This window comes from Misgurnus anguillicaudatus, chromosome 24 (assembly GCF_027580225.2).
Source record: "Misgurnus anguillicaudatus chromosome 24, ASM2758022v2, whole genome shotgun sequence".
NCBI lineage: Eukaryota > Metazoa > Chordata > Actinopteri > Cypriniformes > Cobitidae > Misgurnus > Misgurnus anguillicaudatus.
Window position 1 is genome coordinate 22809405 of NC_073360.2, and position 20771 is coordinate 22830175.

The window sequence follows — 20771 nt, forward strand, 5'->3', positions numbered from 1 at the left end:
CACTCTTTGGTAGCAATATGTACATATGAGGTACTAATATATGAACTCTTTAGATGCAAATGTGTATTTTTTAAAAGGGTACCATCCCAGTGACAGATAGGGAAGGTGAAAAATATGTGAGCGAATGAGCTGGGTGGTTTCAAATAACTCAAAGACCATTTACACCAACAGAACAGGGATTGAATAGGGTGGTTCGGATTTGCATACATATTAAGGAATAAAATAGTTCATCTAGAGTCTGACAGTATAATTAAAATGATAACAGAGCTCTCTCATATACTGTGTGTGTGAGATGATAAGTGTCAGAGAAAAGGTCACCTTTTCACAACTTTGATAAAACAGTTCAATGTATTTGAGAGCTAAAGTTTACATAAATATATCAGACAAGTTTAATAATGACGAGTTAACTAGCTGGTTTATTGAAGTGAGATTGTAACACATTTGTTGATACAGCTTGGTACAGGTGAATCCACTGAAATAGACCAACTGGATCATAAACCACAATAATTGTTATAGTCAAGAGACCTTCCGCGGTTTTTACGCTCACTTGACAGCTTTTCAAAAATACAAATGTACTTTATCACTCAACATCCGAGAATATAGATATTCGACAAATAAATATACATAGTGGTAAGATTGAAAACATTCATATACTGTATATACGACGAATCAGCAAAGACTTCATTAGAAACACTGCCCCACATTGTCACACACACACGAAAGAATTAAAAATAAAGTCTGTCTATAAAATCTCCATTGTCGTGGTTTCATTGACACAAATTACAGGCTCAGTTTATACGTTTAAACATCGGAGGGTCTTTGTGGAGAAACAAAAGGCCACTAGTACGATTTCTGAAGTACAAATATATACAATAAATACAAAAGATACCTTACATTTCCGTTTGAAAATACGGACAGACTTGCATATTTATATGTACGCACACGTATAGTAAATACAGACGATCTTAAGAGTACTATAAACATTTACAGTTAAATATACAAGAAAATACCATTACATAAATACTTCTGCAAATTACAATTTTCAATAGACAGCCCAATACAAAATACCAAAAACCAGGAACGATTAAAGAAAAATGGGACGTTACAAGAACTATGGATATCTGTGATTTTAAAAGCCAGCATTGTGAGCCTGATAGTCCTTCGATCAAACACAGTAGTTTACCGTAACACCAAAGTTTCCCTCAAGTAAAGTAGAAGATACTAATATAGTATATGTACTTAAACAAGACCATTGCGACCACTCGTGTATGTGTGTGTGTGCGCGCGTGCGTGTGTGAGATACATGTAAACAATATCAGTGTTTGTCGTCAAACCTCTAAACTGGTTAACAAGACGACATATTGACAACCACGATCACTGTACAATACAAATTTAAAATGATCATTTGGTATATAAAGGTGAACAGAAAATATTCCTCAAAAGGGTTTGCTTGAAAAGAAAAATGTCGAGATTAAGACTGATTAGTTATTTCTTAAGTAAATCATTAATTCACATGTTGTTTTCTTCTCAAATAAATGCATCTTGTTATAAGGATGTGTGTTTTTGCAGCCAGCTATTGCCACATGCAAATACATCAAACATATTTGTTTCATCTCAAGTGTCGCTTACGTATATTTACAACACGAGTAAGAGACAGGCACGAGTAAAACCATTGACGGTTGTAAATATCTTCCAGATTTACTATCAGTGAACGCATGGTGGGAGCAGGTTGTCGCTCTCGGGCTCTGTTTTGGCTGAACATAAGCGGTGGCGACAGAGTTCACGAGGGGTCGCCACGCTGGCACACAAGGTTAATGTACAGTTTGCAAGTCCGTCTGGCCACAAGCGGCCCGCAGACAGCCACCCATAGAGCAGATAAATGACTGCAATATTAAAACGGAGAGATTATTGCCGGTGTCAGCACTATACGACCCGTCCGAACGGCAGGTTACACACTCTCTTTATTTCATGGTGTGTATTGCTTAAGCTTGAAATTTGATGTTTTATCAGAAAATATCTTCCTTTAGACGCCTTATCAGGCCTCACTTTAGAAAGATACCACCAGACTGACATGTTAAGCGACCAACCACAGTTGTATACAGGAAATATATTGTATCACAGAGTCGTTGGTAAACAATTACATTGAAAAACTGTTAATGTGATGTGTATAGACTTGTGATCAGAATTTCTGACCCAAGGACAGTAAATTCAATTTACGGATTTGCTTGCTAGTTGCTCACTATTTTACATGGACTAAACAAAACTACAATATGACGGTAATAATCTTGCAAACTTTGGCAAATCTAGTATAAAGCTCATCCTTCACCTTGTAAACTTTCCATTTTTGTGACCATTATGCATCACATGTTAAAATGCATCACAATAAAACGTTGCTTACATCTCCAGCGACTCACAGTTGGTTGAAAAACAGCTCACAAATTGATTCAGAAACAATCCCGCAAACTCTACTCCAGCTGTTGAATACAGAAAAGCAGTGAGCTGGTGTATCAGGGTTTAGGCAACGATAAATCTATGCCAGATCCGTGGGTCCTTTGCTGAGCAGTTTTTATCATATCAGTCGAGATTGATCTTATTTGTGTTTCAGTCAAAATCAGCAGAGGCCTGAAAGGATGCAAGGATGCTGTGGAGATGGAGAAGAAGAGAATTAAAGAACGCTTTACACAGCAGTCACACTCAAACACATTTAAACATCCATTTCATTACGAAAATCATTTGAGCAACCGTTTCCCGAAGAGCCTGAAAGGCTTCTGTTGGGATTTATCTCATCAGGCAAACATTATTTGGAGCTGGATTTGGGACATGTCTGTACACTCTATTTGCAGATCATTGGGCCCACAGTGGAGCCCTTAAATTGCACATTTGCATGCGGACTTCTGCGGCGTGAAGGGAAGTTCGGTGGGAGGCTCAGTCTCTATTAATAATCCCTCAGCCTTTTTTACATCCTGATTATGAATGATACGGCGCTTGGGGTGGTACCCCGATTTAACCGGAGACTTCAGAAGGATGTCGGGCCACTGATACCGTCTCTAATCACTTTTTCATATTTGACGGAACAAAACGGCTAAATCATTCGGGGACATCGGAGACTAATGCTGTGGGGGTCTTTCTGGGGTATGAATATAAATTTTGGCAATGAATTCGGTGATGCTGAGATCCAATTTAGGAATATTTTACTGCAGGAGTTTTGATGCAACGGACTGGTGGTGAGAATATTGGATTTGTGCTCGACGGGGTCTCTTCATTTGAAATTTAAATCTGAACTACAGACCTGCCACATATTTCAAAATATCACAGAGGAGAGAGGTCATTAAACTCTGCTTTGCCAACCCCAGCCTGTTATTTCAAAGCAAAATAAGATGAAATAGAGCAAAAACACACCTTTTTTATAATAGGCGTATGGGTGATTCTCGCGAAAATAGACTTATGAGGTGTCATGAAACATTTTGATATGCAAAGTAAGAGTATCAAAATAAGAAGCATACAGTTACAAACATCTCTTCATGTACTATTTTGCACATGATTTCAAATGACATCATATTATGAACCAATTTTGTTGTTTTTTCCACATTTAAGGAAGAAATTTTCATTACCGCAACGTGTCCATGACTGGATTTGGATTCTTTGACATGGAAATATTTATAATAAAAAAATCTAAAAAATAAAAAGCTTCAGTGCATGTTAAACTATAAACATTTACAGTAAAGACACATTATGTATTTGATGATCATTGGTAAATGTAGAGACAATAATAAGGAATATAAATGTGTCCAAGACCAATGTTCTCATCCTCCGCAACTATTTTCAATAATTGTTTAAGCCCTCAATGAACTAACATTTTCAAAAAAAAAAATATGTTGGGAGGGACATAATTGACTGTGACACTCAAGATGGCTACCAGCTAAGCAGTTCTTATTTTTTCTTTCCAGATAAAAGTTGAAATTTTGTTTGTCATAGTACCTAGACAACTTTTTAGTTCTCATTACCGAAACATGAGTTTGGAAATGCAAATATTTAATGTAATATCATGTTGCGGTAATGATGATTTTTGATAATGATAATCTAAAAAATGTAAATAATTCTATAGGAAATATTTTTAAATCCTCTAAAAATGATGGTTAGTAAGTTCAGACCTTAATCTTATATGTGCAAAAAAATTGGCTTCAAGGGCTTTTTAAAAATTCTGATGCTGGACACCTTCTAAGTCTGGATTTCGTGAGAATCACCCGTATACATAATACCTTGATATATTTAATATTGGGCAAGTAAGGCCATGTCAAAGACTGAAATCAGCGTGAGTGATGCTCCAAATCTCAAAATTAGATTATAAGACTTTACTTTGCATTTTACAGACAGGGTCATATACAGTATCCAGTTCTGCACTAAATCTCACCTGTTCACTGAGAGATCATCTCCTCCATTTCCACATCTCTTTGGTCAGGGAGTGGTGTCACCACGATGCATAGACCCCCGTCCCCACACCCCATGACCCACTCCTCCTCCACCCCCGTGATCCTTGTCCGACTCAGGCTGACTTTGAGCTCGCTCCGGTTTAGGGTTGGATGTAATGGGCGGGTCAGGCTGCTGGACCGACATCGTGCGACGCAGGTGCGTGCGCTTGCACAGGAAGTCCGGTTTGGCAGACAGACCAAACGACCCCTTTCGCAGCACCATGCGCACCGAAGAGGTCTTCTTGGGTCGGGCTCTGTGGTTGAACTGCAGGGAGGAGAGGTGTACCGCGTAGCCTTCGCTCAGGAACTGTCGGATCATATACCAGATGAGATCAGATACACAGCAAAAAAGACATGGGAGACAACAATATCAAGGTTAAATGAAAGTAAAAGAATTAAAGTTGGTTAACCTGGCACTGATTCTGGTATTTCTTTGAGGGCCGTCCAACAATATATATCTGGTTGGGGCTGAGTCCCAGCATGCTGTAGACCGAAATGTCCTTCATGGAGCCGTAGGCGCAGTTGATTTTAATGTGACACTGCCAAAATGAGAAAAGAGCAAGTGTGATGGACAGCCTGAGGTTACGATTTGAGAACACCTTCACTTCCTGTGACTACTCATGTGTGTGACAGGGGAAGTAAGCGTGAGAGAAATGAACCCAGGGAAGAAGTAAAGAACGCTGGGAAGAAGATACAGTAGGGTCTAAATGTCACATTGACAAAGTGGTATTTTAAATCTAATGTAAACCAGAAAACAAAATATTCGTTTTAAAAAATTTAAAGCATAAAATACAATATCAGAAAAATGTACCTGGTGCATTTTGGTACTTCAAAGAAACTATCTTTATCAAAATAATACATATTAGGACCTTTTTAAAAGGTACCATCCCCCAGTGACAACTTTTTACCTTTTTCTGAGAGTATAGAGATTATTTACTACTTGTAGGTCACTAAACAAATAACACAATTTGTTAACATATCCATGCTTTTATTAAAGCACAAAAGATTCTGCAATCTTAAAATATGCATACATGGGAAATCATAATTTGCATAAGTTTTGCATAAGATCAAATGCTATTAAATTAAATTTAAAGGAATATTCCACTTTCATAAAAAATCCTGTTGTAAATTAACAGGATTTTTTAAATGAAAAAAAAAATCATCCAAAATGTTTGTCTTTCTTTGTTCAGTTGACAAGAAATTAAAGTGTTTTTTTTTTAGGAAAACATTCCAGGATTTTTCTCAATTTAATAGACTTCATTGGACCCCAACAGTGTACAGTTTCAATGCAGTTTCAAAGGGCTCTAAATGATCCCAAACAAGGCATAAGGGTCTTATCTAGCAAAATGATTGCCATAAAAAATATAAATAATAAAAATAAAAAATAAGCACTTTTAAACCACAACTTTTCATCTTGCACTAGCCATGTGATGCGCCAATGCGACCTTATGTATTGTGTAATGCCGTTAAAAGGTCACACATGGCGTATGCAAAACTACGCCCCAGTGTTTACAAGTGGGGAGGAAGAGGACCGTTCCGACATTGTTGTATGTTGAATGATACTAATATAATGTCTTTGGGTCAGTTTATTGTTTAAAATGGTCCGCAAAATGTTTCATATGTGATGCGTGACCTTTTGGCATGCTTACGCAATACGCAAGGTCGCACTGGCGCTTCACACGACTGGTGCAAGACGAGACGTTGTGGTTTGAAAGTGAATATTTTTTAAAAGTGCAATTTTAAACCGCATAGAAACTGTAAACTGTTGAGGTCCAATAAAGTCCATTAAATTGAGAGAAATCCTGGAATGCTTTTCTAAAAAAAAAAATAATAATAATTTCTTCTATACTGAACAAAAAAGACATATAAACAACTTGGATGGGGTGAGTAAAATATCGGGATTTTTTATGAAAGTGGAATATTCCTTTAGCTTTTGGGATGTTATACCAATAATGCACTAATGGTCCCAGACACTGTCCGTGTCTAAATGCGAAGGCTGCAGCCTCTGGAGGTCGCATTTCTAGGCTGCATACATCATCAAGACTGTCTTGTTTCAGAATATTAACAATTATAAAGTTGACTGTTATTTTAAGTTAATAATAAATTGTTTAATATGCTTATGACTTGGGAATGTAATGGTCAGTTCACTTAAATAAACCAGGCTTGATGATGTATGCACCCTGCATATGCGACCTCCGCAGGCTGCAGCCTTTGGATTGAGAAACGGCCCCTGTATGTGTTTTATTATAATACAAGACTTACCTCATGTACCAGGTTCCTGAGGAAGATCGTTTTCTGACGAAGTGGGTCGTGGACCAATCCCTCTGAGAAGAAGATCATTCCCTGTGGAAAGTTGTGTTGAGAAAGCCAGGAGACCACCCTCTGCTTCTGCATGTCTGGACGGCCGGTGATGTAAATAATCAGGTATCCCAGGTCCTGCCAGTGTCTACACACAAAATACTTTAATTCAGCCTCTGTACAATCCCGCGATGCTTGATGAAAAACATTCGGGGACTGATTCTTGGATACTAATGCCGCCTAGTCCAGCAACAGATTGCATTTGACAAGCAGTACATTTTTCCCAAGGACAATCCGGGAGACAACCCAATATTCTCCATTTGTGAATACTACACTCCATCTGATACATGATATCAGCATTTTGCTATCTCTCTATTAAATTAAATCCAATTGTGCTTCACTGGAGAAGCGGTTCTTTTCAATATTGCTATGGCATCAAATAAAACCATTGATTCTCTCTTTCTCTCTCTCTCTCTCTCATACACAGCCACATACAAAATCTGTTACCTGACCACATCTACAGCTCCAGGTCGTACTTTCGGGTCGCTGCCCATGATGGAGACGCTAGCAGCAAATGAACCGTCAATGCTAAAGACGACACAGTCCATTCCCCGCGGCAGCACCGTCAGGAAGGCCTCCGCGCTCGTCTGGTCTCCCCTGCAGAGATAAAGGATCAGGGGAAACACAAAGATTCACTTCTTGATGAAGCACGTGGCCTGATATCTATTTAATAGAGCGGAGTTGTCTTCCTTTAACCCTGAGGGCGAGAATTTTATGAGTGCCAATTGAACCCACTTTAGTATCCTCACAAATGATTCCCGCTGAGACAACACTGAGAGCGTGACTATTTTGCCACATTACAAATAATCTTCAGAGACCTTTTGGAATAAAGAGACCTCTGGGCTTTGACCTACTTGACGACCATTTTGATGGGATAGACCCCCACAGCCAGCTTTTTGGCTTTGGGGATGGTGTAGGTCACCCTGCCACTGCTGTTGGTGACTTCAGTGTCTAGATGCACCCAGCGACCAGACTGTGGCTGGGTCATCACGTACACATCCACCTGATGAGGTAAAAATATAGAGGAATGATGTCACCAAAACACAATTTCTGTTCATCTTGTTTACATTCAGTTATCATCACACAACAGACAGTGTTTACATTAACGCCTTAAAAACTGATACTTTGCCCAGGAAGTGCAAATCTAAGTGTTTTTCAAATTGCATGTGCATGTACACAAATGCTTTATGTGACTGTATGAATCCTAGCGTCTATATTAATGTATTTCAGCATATGTGAATCCATCTCTCTCACCTTTTCACCAGTCAGGGTCACCATATCCAGCGGTCCATACATAAAGCGACCAACCAGCGTCTGTGGCCCGTCCTCGGTGGCGATGACATCATTAACTCTGTGGTTGCCGGTGACATTCTGCAGAGAGAAAAAGGGGGAAAAAAGGGTGAGCATCTGTTATGAAAAACAATGGTGAAATGTAAATAATGAGGTGGCAAAATATGACACTGATAATATCGCTATACGTGATAAATGAGAAAGGTGGCAGTATAATACCCATGTAAGTCCATCCACAAGAGGGTGTCAGGTTTAAATGCTTTTTGCATTTAATACATTTTATTTTAGTAGAAGCTGTGTGACACAAAAAGCCCAGGGACGATAAACCTTACGGTGCCTGCTGATGCAGCTGAACTTAAATGGAAAATTAAAGCAGCCAAAATGCAAAGCTATGCAAATTTCGCAAATAACTGGCCGCAGTTATTCACCTCCACGGGGGCAAACACGGGAGATAAATGCCAGAAGGTTTTCCTCCACTGGGGAAAGGCAAAGCTTTACATCATTTGAATTTATAAATGTTCTCATATGTGCTCAATTCAAGGTGTTTCACTTATATACAAACTACCATGGTGAAGAAATCTAACAGGATATTGAAGCTTATCTATCTTAACCAGGCTGTACTGTAGGTCTAATCCTGTAAGATTAATGTGTAACAGTGACCTTTGAAATACTGCTTGCTGGCATTTAGCAAATAAACCAGTGGTTAGGAACCAGTTCACTAAGAACCATCGGTGTTGTTTGGTTGTATTTGCATGCAGTTAAACTGTAAGCAGCTCTATTGGTTTTTGTTTGCTAAAACTCACGTAAAACAAATGACTTCCATGCGTTTAGTCGCTAAGTGCTTTGACATTGTTAATGTTATGCTGTCATGTTAGCGTGGCACCATTAAACCACCCATAGCCGTGCAGCCCCATAAATCATTAGCCCACACAAGCTAATAAGCCTGATGGCTCAGATTTTTCATTTAATGATGCAGTCAAACATTTCCCAGCTTGCAGACATTTGCATGTTGATGAAGTCGGTCAAAAATTCATCCTGGCATGTGCTCATATATGACTGTCACATGAAGGGCTTTCAAACAAATACGTATGGATGCACTACGCACGCACAGACAGGCAACATGCATCACATTGCCATATGTGTTATGACAGCGCGCAGCTGCACACCTGAGCGGATCCTCAGACACTCATCGGCTATGACGGATCACAGCCATGAGACTGTAACAGCTGACAGGTGTAGTGAAATGTCACAGTGCATTCCACAAAACAGCTCCTAACGCAGGAGTAGATCACTGGGAAATAAAACATGCATGACTCTGGAATGAATTCAAGTCACTACACGGTATAAGAATTTAAATAAGAGATATGTATACATTTGGTACCAAGTGTACCTTTGAGGAAATAATATGTACCTTTGAAATACTGATATGCACTCTTTGGCACCAATATGTACCTCTGTGGTATTAATATAAGCTCTTTGGGTGCAAAGGGGTACTTTTTGAAAGGGTACAGCTAGGGTGGCAAAATTCTGGGAATTTTAATGGCTGGGAACTTTCCATGGGAATTAACAGGAATTAGTGGGAATAAACTGGGAATTTGTAAAAATTGCAAAGTTTCCTATAAGAGTAATGTAAATGTAGTTAAAAAAAAATCTTGAAGCATAATTTTTGTACCATGCACACTGCTTACTAGAATGATTTCTGAAGGATTTTTGATAAAATAAAATCTAGGCTTGATGAGTGCATGTATCAGGATTCGTTGATGAATAAAAAAAAATCATAAGTTAAAAAAAAGAACACAATTTATTTAAAATAAAAATCTTTTGTAACAATACACTGCAAAAAAGACTTTCATACATATTTTTGTCTTGTTTTCAGTAGAAATATCTAAAAATTCTTAAATCAAGATAGTATTTTCAAGTATTTTCTTGATGTGCAAAATGACCTTAGAAAATAAGTCTAGTTTTTTAGAAAAAAAAATTAAGTGAATGTGTGCTTAAAACAAGCAAAAATATCTGCCAAAGGTGTGAGAATTTTTTTTAAATTAAGTGTCTAAGAAAAAAGTAAACATATTTCAAGATTTTTTTTCTTGCCTCATTCGCTTGTTTTAAGCACAAATTCACTTAAAATGTATATTTTCTGTCTAACAACTAGACTTATTTTCTTTGGTCATTTTGCTCATCAAGAAAAAGCATCTTAATTTAAGAATTTTTTGATATTTCTATTGAAAACAAGATAAAAATACAATGTAAGAAAGTCATTTTTTTGCAGTTCACACATTACCGTTCAAAAGTTTGGAGTAATATTTTTCTTTCCTTTTACCAAACGTCATTTATTAAATTTGTACCTTGCATCCAGGTTTGCTTATGGCCAAACAAAATATTTTATGTTTGTATATGATATAGTCTATATTAATTTTGCCAATTAATTCCCATATGTTTCCCCAGATTAAGATCAAAATATGTGTTCGGAGTGTCATCTGTGTTGCTCATCATTTTTTAGATTTACGATCTAAGCACATTGTCTAAAGCGCAAAGCGCAACGTCTAAATGGGCATGTCCGAATCCACAGTTGCTAATTTAACGACGGAAAAAATGGTTTGTGCGCCGAGCGCATAGTCGAAAATGGCTGGTCCTATTTTTTTAATGATTAATGGGAGTATTTTGGGCGTAACGTGCAATAAACCAATGAGAGTCTCAGCTCTCATCCCCTTTAAAAGCCTGTTGCGCTGGCGCTATGTTTAATTCCTATTTAGATGACGGACTTTGTAAACGGAAAAACTAAGCGGAGGAAGAAGATCCCCAGTTTAAGATTAATGTTTTTCACTTGTATTGAAATTGTTATTTTTTCATTAAAACCTTTTAAACTCGTTTTCATTTAGTCATGGAAGTAAAAAGCAGGCTTTTAATTGCTTTAAATGTATGGCTATCCAATATCATCAAAAAATAATTTGTATGTAAGAAAAGGTTTGTACTCTAAAAATACTTTATTTGTAACAAACAGAAGATAAAGAATTTACAAACGGCTCTCCACAAGGTTCAGCACTTGGACAGCGTCAGTTTTTATGTTTTAAGCAAACCCGCATTGTCGTCCCATTTATAGGCGCATATTACTAATGCGCTCTTTAAATAAAAAAAAACATATTGCACCATTGACTTTAGACTTTAGAGCAAGTTTTTGTTGGTCAATGGCGTAGTCTATTTTAGTTGCCTCAAAATAGCAACTTGCCAACAATGCGCCTGAACACACCAGACCAGAACGCCCATGGGCGCAAAAGGGGGCGCAAATGCATTTGCTATTTAATCAACGCGGCGCTAAACGTGAAAATTATAATTGCGCAGGGTGGAAACTAGCAGAAAAGAAGTCAATGGCCGCCACTGATTGTATGCATGTTTTCTTATGCAGGTATATAGTAGTTAAAGACACCTAATGTAAAGTGTGACCAAAAATCATATGGAAATGCAATATCATTTGCTTTGAGTGATGATTCCTGTAAATAATGTTAGTAACATAGCAATGATTATTTAATGGCTTTTGAAGAAGAAACATTCTTCTGTTTTAAAGAAAAACAGGTTTTCTTGGTGCATGTAATGCCCACAGCAGTCTGATGTCAAATTATCAATACAAGAAACATAATGAAAAATGCCATATGTAATGCAATGTAATCTATTTACTTTTCTAAATGGAGCTGTTTCCTAGACACAGCTTAAGCCTAGTCCTAGACTAAAAATGGTCTTAACTGATAAAACCTTACAGTGACATCTTAAATATATCAGTGCCATTGTTTTGTCTCATGATGATGCACACAATAAATGTTTTATGTAAGGTATGTTTGTAAAAAATACCTTAATGTCCTAATATAACTAAGGCCTAGTCCTGTAAACCCTGTCCGAGAAACTGCCCATATTTTACATAAAAATACTAAGTGAAGTGCCAAAATCATAAATGTAAACATGAAAAATTCTTCAAAAGAACCATTGCTGACTAAAACCAGTCCTCTGTATCCGACTCCACATATACATGGCATTAAGTGTCTGAAAGAGCCCATCAAGAGTCTTTGGAAACAACATATGTACATGAAAGGCTTGCAAGCACTCTGATCAAACTCCACCGAGGCCATCAGTGCATTTAGAGTGGCACCGCAGGTGAAAGAAATAACTGCGATTTTAGATCAAGGTCCTGGCTGATCAAAACACCATTCACTCTTAAAAGAGAAAGTAGCACTGGCAATGCCAAAGTGTTTCGGTGAGCTATACTTAACCTCAATGAAGAACCAGGCATAATTCTTCAGGATAGTGTTTATATGAAGTGAGTGAGCGCGGAAACAAACCTGCAGAAGCAGTTTTCGTTTGCACTGTTAGGTAATTGTATTGATGTGTCTCTATGCAGTGAATCAAGGTCAAACATGATGCTTATTTTTGTAAAGAGCAGATTTCTGCCCACACATACAGAGCTATTGTGAAGCGTTTGAAAAACTCAAAGCCATGGAAAAGGTGGGATATTTTTAGTTCCTGTACAATGTCGGGTCTCTGCTGCAGTCCACAGTTTACTTGTGGAGGGATGTGTGTGCGCTGTCTGCCTGTTTGCCTGCAGACCATGCGTAGAGGTATGCATTCAATTAATTACGGCATATAATAAATCACAAGAATGAAAGTTCCTATTGTTATTTTCAGTCGATGTCTTTAAGCTGTAAAGAGATCTATGAGGTCGCTCACATGATGCGCTTTTTTGCACTCGAGTTTGTTATTTTAAAGGCGGAGTGCACAATGTTTGAAAAACGCTTTGGAAAAGGAGACGGGCCGACTACCAAAACACACTTGTAGCCAATCAGCAGTAAGAAGCGTGTCTACTAACCGACATCCTTGCCTGGGTTGCGTATGTGTGGGGCGGGTCTTTTAAAACAGTGGTTCCCAAACTTTTTCAGCGTGTGGCCCCCCTTGTGTACGGTTCATTCCTTCGCGGCCCCCCAAAGAAAATTTATGAGAAAAACTGTTCTAAAACTCAACATTTTAATAAAAAAAAAACATTAAATTATACAAAAAAGTAGTGCTTTTGGTTAGTAGCCAATTTTTTTAGGTTTAATTACACAGAATTCATGATAAACTAATGTATTTAATAAAATGTCATAAAACTAGGGCCCCCCTGGCACCATCTCGCGGCCCCCAGTTTGAAAACCACTGTTTTAAAAGAAGGTCCAGATTCTATTGGGGTAGGGGCGTGTTTGTTTAGGTGATTTATCAAATATCAACAATGGCTTTCAAACATTGTGCACTCCGCCTTTAAATGTAGACGTAGGGCTGTCACGATTATAAAAATTGGCTGACGGATAATTGTCTGATAAATTGTGGCGATTATGATGATTAATTGCCTGTTTTATTGCTTCGACATTTAATCTCTCTTTTTTTTGTTCATGAAATTATTTCACACATTGTTGTGATTATTTAAATTAAATATTTTGCAAGGTTTACCTGGCAGTAAAAATCAATACACATAATTATTTAATCAATACATCTTTTAAAAACTGAAAATTCTTCATAAGAAATAAACACAAAGTTTGTCTGAAAAATAACTGAAAATAAAAATGCAATAAAAATATACTGACTACACCAGAAAAGGTCATATTAGTACTGGACCACATATAGTGGCTGCAAAAAAATCAATTCCTTACAGATCCTTAGGAAAAGCATCCTTCACTTCCCTAAATTTGGAATTGCTCTTTGGAAATGTATGTTTTAATTGGCAGTTCATACCACTTATTAAAGTTTAGCATTTCTTTAAATACTGTTTTTTTCCACTGTATTGAATGGCTTTGCAATGTATCACGTTACACTGTCAGTTAAGGAGCACCATACTGTACAGTCTCGCTTATAAAGGCGCTGCAGCTCCCCCTTGTGTTTTTAAAACAGATGTGCAATCATTGCGGTGATCTGAAATCATCACGCTGAGGCCAAACAATCACAATGAGATGATTATTTAATCATTGTGACAGCCCTATGTAGACACCCATGCGCCTTTTTTCCAGGCGCATCTATCGTACATTGCACCAATACCATCTATAAAATCTCAACTTTTGTGGATGTTGCAGCAGGTACATCGCAGTTCATGTGACAACAACCAACCAAATTAACCCTTTATGTATCACATTGAGAGCTAAGTGAAGGTGGAAGAACAGCTGACCGTAGCATAAATAAATATGGTGGCAGAGCTACCGCAAGGGATTTTCGGGTACCTGTGAACAGCCCTGCATTCCTACTACCTTATACAAAATTAACCTACATGCATTTAAATGTAGAAATAGTGTGGAGGCAATAATGTCATGCTCACCCTAAGCTTGACATGTGTTCGTCTTCGTAGCCACTTCTCTCTTGGACTAGAAGGTGAAAAGGGGGCGGAGTCAGCGTTGTCATTCTCTTGGGTTTTCACAGCGTCGCAGTGCATCACCTGTCAATCAATCACATGGAAAATTGCAACCAATCAATCACCGTGAGGCTGTTTATTTTTGTTTATTTTCTATGTCAAACAAATTAACAAGAATAGTTTTCAATGATTGTGCTCTTGCATACACTATTGGTCGGACAAAATGGTGGCTTCCCTCAAAATTCACATCAACATTGATGTGTCAAGCTGGCTGGGATTTTCTAAGGCTGCATTTACACTTCAAATTTTAAAGCACCGATCCGATCTTTTGAACATATCCGATTTTTGTCTTGTCTGTTTACACATACTTTAGACAGGCCTCATATGCAATGTCCGTGTTTACATTAAACTTCTGCCCAGACAGAATGCTAGCTTAACTGGGTATAGTGTTGGCTATCTAACATTAATATCATCATCAATTATTTATTAAAGTAAAGGCCATTGTTAATGATTACCTTCGGCATACTCATCATCTACACTGTCTCTCTGTCATCACGTCTTCCTCTGAAAAACCGCCATTAATTTCTAGGGGTCGGCAGCTAGGTTTACCGTTCAAAATTCGCTCCAGTTGCTCATAAAATGGGCAAGTCATTCTGTCATGAATACTGCAATTGTGATCCTTAACTTCCTAATACTTAGCTTTAATGCTCTTTAATTTGCGTTGGCATTGCATCCAGGTGCAGCCGCGTGTTAACTCCTCCTTACTTCAGGTGTGAAATGATGACGGTCAGTGCAAAAGGTCGTGCAACACTGACATCATAATCAAGCTGAATCGGATATGTGTGTTTAGACGCAGTCTGGATGTCTGATTTCGGATATGTATCCGATAAATATCCACATTTGGAAGTGGCTCAGATCGGATAGGAAAAAATCAGATCTTGTGTTTACACACATGCTGCAATATCCGATCTGTGTCAGATGTGAGCACTAAATCCGATTTTTTGTGACAGTGTAAATGCAGCCTAAAAGTACGGCAATGTTTTGATATTCCCAAAGTGTTTACACGTTTTGAAGGATCAACCGATAAAAAGTCAGGGATAAAAGAGAATATTTTAGCACTGAAAAATTACACCTTTTACCTATAACCGTTTTTCATCCAACCACAGATAAAAAGAAAACTACTTTTCTTAAAGATAAACATCTGTGGATAACAACACATACTGTAATTCCTCAAAAGCTATAATTTTACCAGTTACTTTTAACTAAATAAGAATGCATAAACACATATGTAATACAACATCTAGTATTTTACATCTGCCCAAAGTAAAAAAAGCTAAGCTAACATTTCTATCATTTTATCTCTTTTCACACTGTCTTATAAAGCACTGCTATGAGTAATACACAACTGAATGCTAGATGGATTTTATAACCTTTGGTATTTGAAAAATAAATCGCTCAGTGGATTTGGGTATAGATGAAACTTCTTTGCTGCTGTAACAGGAGCCGGATCAACAGGACAGTGTTTATCCCTCTTTCATACCGAGTACTCATAAGGGTTAGAGATTTTCTGAAGGTGCCTGTTGAACTTGGGGATTTTCTTCAAAATCATGGCAATTTTGAACAGATAACAGGTATTTGTACAGTATGTGTACTGCCTGTATAAAATAAATATGTCACAGGTTCATGCTCACCAACTTAAAAATATGTATTTACACTATCCTTCTTTAAGCTTTACCCTATCAGCATGCATTAAAACTGATCCTACACTAAGCAGATCAGACTGATTAAATATAACATGTAAGCAAAGCCTAAAACTGAACTCATGTGTGAAACCCCTCAATTCAACGCTTCAACTGCAACTGTGTCAATCTTTCTTTGCCATTAAGATAAAGACGATTAGAATTTTTTTTTAAATGATATACTTATAAAAAATGAATACTTCTTTGCTATGCTGCAGCTTTTTAAGGATCAATGTCATAGAAAAAGCACATTTGAATATGACACTCCATAGATGTGCATTGATAACTACATCAACTATTTGATCTTCAAATATCTCTGAAAGTGAAGCTGGGGTGCCTATTAATGGATGTGTCAGATTTATTTGTCTCCCGGCTCGAAGTACGAATGATGTGAATATAAAGGGCATATTATAACGGATATTCTCCTGCTTTGCATACATCAAACTTTTCGGCACAAAAGAAAAAAGATAGGAACATATCAAGAAGAGTGGGTAGAGAGAAAGAGATGCAGTGAGACTCGTTTGATTAAGGACAGATAGAGGTTGGCCATTCAAAATCTTTTTGTGTTAAAAGTCAAGTCTTGCAGTCTTGTCACGTAACACTAATTTGATTCCTCTGGCATGAGATAAGCAATAATCAGAAAGAATGGTTGCTAGGAGTAGCGGGATGCAGTTGCTAGGATGTTCTGGCTGGTTGTCAGGGGGTTTCTATGATCTCAATTCATTCCATTAATCCACTGTATGTGAATTTTAACCTGCTTTAACCCAATTTGTTTTATAAGAAGTCTAATCTTTAAAGGAACACTCCACTTTTTTTGAAAATAGGCTCACTTTCCAGCTCCAGCTGCTGTAACATGGGTGCAGCAGGTGCAATGAAATTACACAGCGCCCAAAAATAGGTAACTTTCAATGTGATCGGCACTAAGTTTGTGAAGTTGCAGAGTTGCAGTTGGGACTATTTTCAGGCACTGCGTAATTTTTTTGCGCCTGCTGCATGCATGGTTCGGCAGCAAAGTTCCTTGATTATTAAAATAGTCCCCTTGGTTACTTTCTATGGCAGGGGACTATTTTCGGTCATGGTAAGAGTTCGATATGTAAGACATTTATGCAATTGTCAGTTTGAACTGTCTGTGTTTTACTTACGCACAGACCGAAAATAGTCCCCTTGGTTACTTTCTATGGCAGGGGACTATTTTCGGTCAGTGCATAATATCACTACGCTTGCTGCTGCCATGTTACATCAGTTAAGTCACTGATTATTACGCCAGAATGAGAGTATGGTTCCATATTTGCCTAGAAATTTGCAACTTTAAATTTTCCGTCGATCTAAGTACACGATGTAACTACAGATGAGTCAAGTTTTAAATAGGAAAAAATATAGAAACTCTTTGGTTATGTTTTGGCGCGATGCTAATGGTCTAATCAGATTCAATGGATTATGCTAAGCTATGCTAAAAGTGGTAACACCAGACCCGGAGATCAGCTGAGTGGATTCCAAAACATTAAAAATCAAATGTTTTTTTTCTCTAGGGGAGCTGGAAAATGAGCCTTTTAAAAAAAGTGGAGCGCCCCTTTAACCAAATTAGGCTGGTTAAAACACAATAAAAAAAACTAAACACAATAACAGTTCAGACTCTGAATGTACCTGTCGCAAAAGAAAGGCGACCACATCAGTGGACTCCCAATATGATGCATGGAACAGGTGAGGCAAAGCCACTGTGGGAAACGAAGTGAGGACATCTGGACAGTACAGAGCGTAATCCAACCGCTTAGAGCCCCACCAACTGCTAGAGACTATGACATAAAAACAAAAACACATTTACATTTATGCATTCAGCATTATATCCAAAGTGACTTACATTGCATTCAAGCTACACATTTTATCAGTATGTCTGTTCATTGGAAATTAAACCCATGACCTTTGAACTGCAATGTTTGGTAGTTGAGCTATAGGAAAATACTATATACAGGCGCCCATAAATAAATTAGAATGTCATGGAAAATGTCATTTATTTCAGTAATTCAATACAAATTGTGGAACTCGTGTATTAAATCAATTCAATACACACAGAAAGTATGACTTTAATGCGGCTTTTACATAGGACGCGGTATGTGCTGCGCTATGAAACCCATTCATTTCAATGGCTTGCGTTGCGCGAGGGCAGTTTTTTGTTGCGTCGAGCAAAGCGCGAGTGCAGCAGAGGGCAGCTTGTGCCCCCGCCGCGGTCAAAGTTCAAAATAGTTTACCTTTTGCGCTGCGCTCTGTGACGATTACCCGCGCGTCCAATAGAAACGGGGCATCCAAACAAGCAAAATGGACGAAAAGCTTATACTCGGAATTCCCAGAGCTTTATAATACAAGTTTATGCTCCTACAGAGACATCGGAAGGAAAGCTGTGTCATGGAAACACGTAGCAATTCAAGCAATTTAAGCCAAGTAGCTTGTAGGTAGGCAGCTTAAAGTTACGTGAAATGGAGACGGGCAACATCAGTCTCTGTATTCCTCATCGACTATTTAACGCAAATATAAACACTGTAGTAAGTTATTGAAAACCCGCCTACTTTTGTCTGGCCAGCAGAGCACAAATCGCTTGGCTGCCCTGAACCCAGCGACGAGCGTAGCGCACACCGCTTCCTATGTGAAAGCCGCATAAGTCTTTTTTTAAGGGATGCGACGATAAATGCTGATACAAACTATCAATTGGAATGCACAATCACAAAACAAGATATTTGAAACATTTAAAAAATCTCATTTTGTAACCAAACTCTTCATATTTAACACACCTGCTTCTCCCGGTCGTGACACGATCTGCTGACAGTGTAGCCATCTTTAATTTTCATCCATTTTGTAACCAAACTCTTCATATTTAACACACCTGCTTCCATATTACCACTGTATGGGTAATTCTCACGAAACCATTGAAACACCACGGCACTAATGATTTTAGCTTTAAAATGTGTAATATAGTAACATTAAAAAGCATCAGAATTAACACAATACTGTGTTCTACCTTGCACAATATGTGATTTAAACATAAGAATTTATAATTGTAAATTGTATCTCATTTTCTGCTGAAATTCTCATTACCGCAATGTGTCCGGCTGTGTTTGAACATGCATTAGGTTGTAATTTAATCAAATTAACACAAAAATATTAAGAAAAAAAATAAATGGATGTTTTGCTAGACTACTTTAGATGACAGAAAAAATATTTACTGAATATTCATGTATAATAATAATGAAGAAAAATTAGGAAAATGATGTGTCCATGCCTGATGTTCTCATCCTCCGCAACACTTTTTGAGAACAGTTTAAGCACACATACAGAATTTTAATAAAGTTTGATTTTGAGTGACCAAGCACATGGACAAGTTACTTCAAGATGGCTACCAGGTAAGATCATTTTTTTACAGTTAATTTGAAATATTGTCTTGTCAGAATGCTTACACGACATTTTGATTATCATTACCGCAACAGATGCTTATTAAATGTTAATTTAATTAATAAAAGCATAATACTTTGATTTTAAATGCATGTGCAGAATCTCCAAATTATGTTCTTTCAGCTTTGTCATGTCATTTTGAAAATATGTCAGTGTTGATGTTTTCTGACTGTTGCGGTAATGAGATTTTTTAGGACTAATTTTTTAAATTATGTTACAAAAAGTGTTAAATGATAAGTAAAAGTTAATGTTCCCATTTACTCCAGACTGTTTTTCAATGTCTGGTGGGAAAAAAAGTAAATTAAAGCAATTTTTACATTTTCATGCTTGACATTTTTAAAACCAAGTTTTCGTGAGAATCACCCGTATAAAGGCAAATGTCTAAAACTACCATTCTATAGACTAACAATGGCCATAATGGCATGTTGCTCCATTGTGGCAGACAAATAATCTAGTTTAAGAGTTTTGGCAGCACAGAGACCCAACACTGGGCCTCTGGGCCAAAGAGCAAAAAGCATCACTAATTATGAGGTTTGCGCAGTGCAGTGTAAAGAGCGAATTTCACAAAAGACCAAAGACAAACACTTGGTGCGGGAGGGAAGCTAAGAGACTTTTGTTCCTGGAGCTCGCCCACCCGTTGCCTACTCACTGTTGGCAATGGTGCTGCTCAGCCTGCTCTCCCAGCAGCCCGACAACTGGCTGTCCATGCTGGTCAAACTGGACCTGCGGACCTCGCCACCCACCCGGCCAACTGCGCTCCGTTCAGACTGGGAAGTGGAGGAGTGAGGGGCGCTCGATGGAACCGTGCTGCCGTGCAGAAACACGTCCGGGTAGCTGTGGATGTCATCGACTGGAGGAAATGCAAAAAGTATGATGGTAAGAGTTCGATATGTTAAGACATTTATGCAATTGTCAGTTTGAACTGTCTGTGTTTTACTTACTCCAAGTTTAAAATAATGTATTTGTTTGTTTAGTTTATGTTCATTTGTCATGTTTCTGAAAGTTTATGTTAAATTGGTTGCAACCTGTGAGGCACAACTCTGTGTATCTGTTTGTTTTCTACGCATGTCTATAAATAAAACTCACTTGTACTTTAAATATACAGACTGAAGTTTGTTA

At 37.8% G+C, this 20771-nt stretch overlaps 1 protein-coding gene across 4 annotated transcripts in view; it reads right to left on the reverse strand.

Annotated features, from left to right (window-relative positions):
- Positions 1-388: 388 nt before the first annotated feature.
- pitpnm3 (PITPNM family member 3) overlaps positions 389-20771 on the reverse strand; it is a 127167-nt gene continuing 106784 nt past the window's right edge. For all 4 annotated transcript variants that reach the window (XM_055196648.2, XM_055196647.2, XM_055196646.2 and 1 more), the window contains 10 exons: positions 20302-20502; positions 17856-18004; positions 14440-14556; positions 8082-8198; positions 7682-7830; positions 7275-7424; positions 6732-6915; positions 4880-5008; positions 4412-4776; positions 389-2641 (listed from right to left, as the gene is read on the reverse strand). In XM_055196648.2, coding sequence (XP_055052623.2) covers positions 4456-4776; positions 4880-5008; positions 6732-6915; positions 7275-7424; positions 7682-7830; positions 8082-8198; positions 14440-14556; positions 17856-18004; positions 20302-20502 — 1517 coding nt within the window. In that variant the 3' untranslated portion in view covers positions 389-2641; positions 4412-4455. The remainder of the gene's footprint in view (positions 2642-4411; positions 4777-4879; positions 5009-6731; positions 6916-7274; positions 7425-7681; positions 7831-8081; positions 8199-14439; positions 14557-17855; positions 18005-20301; positions 20503-20771) is intronic.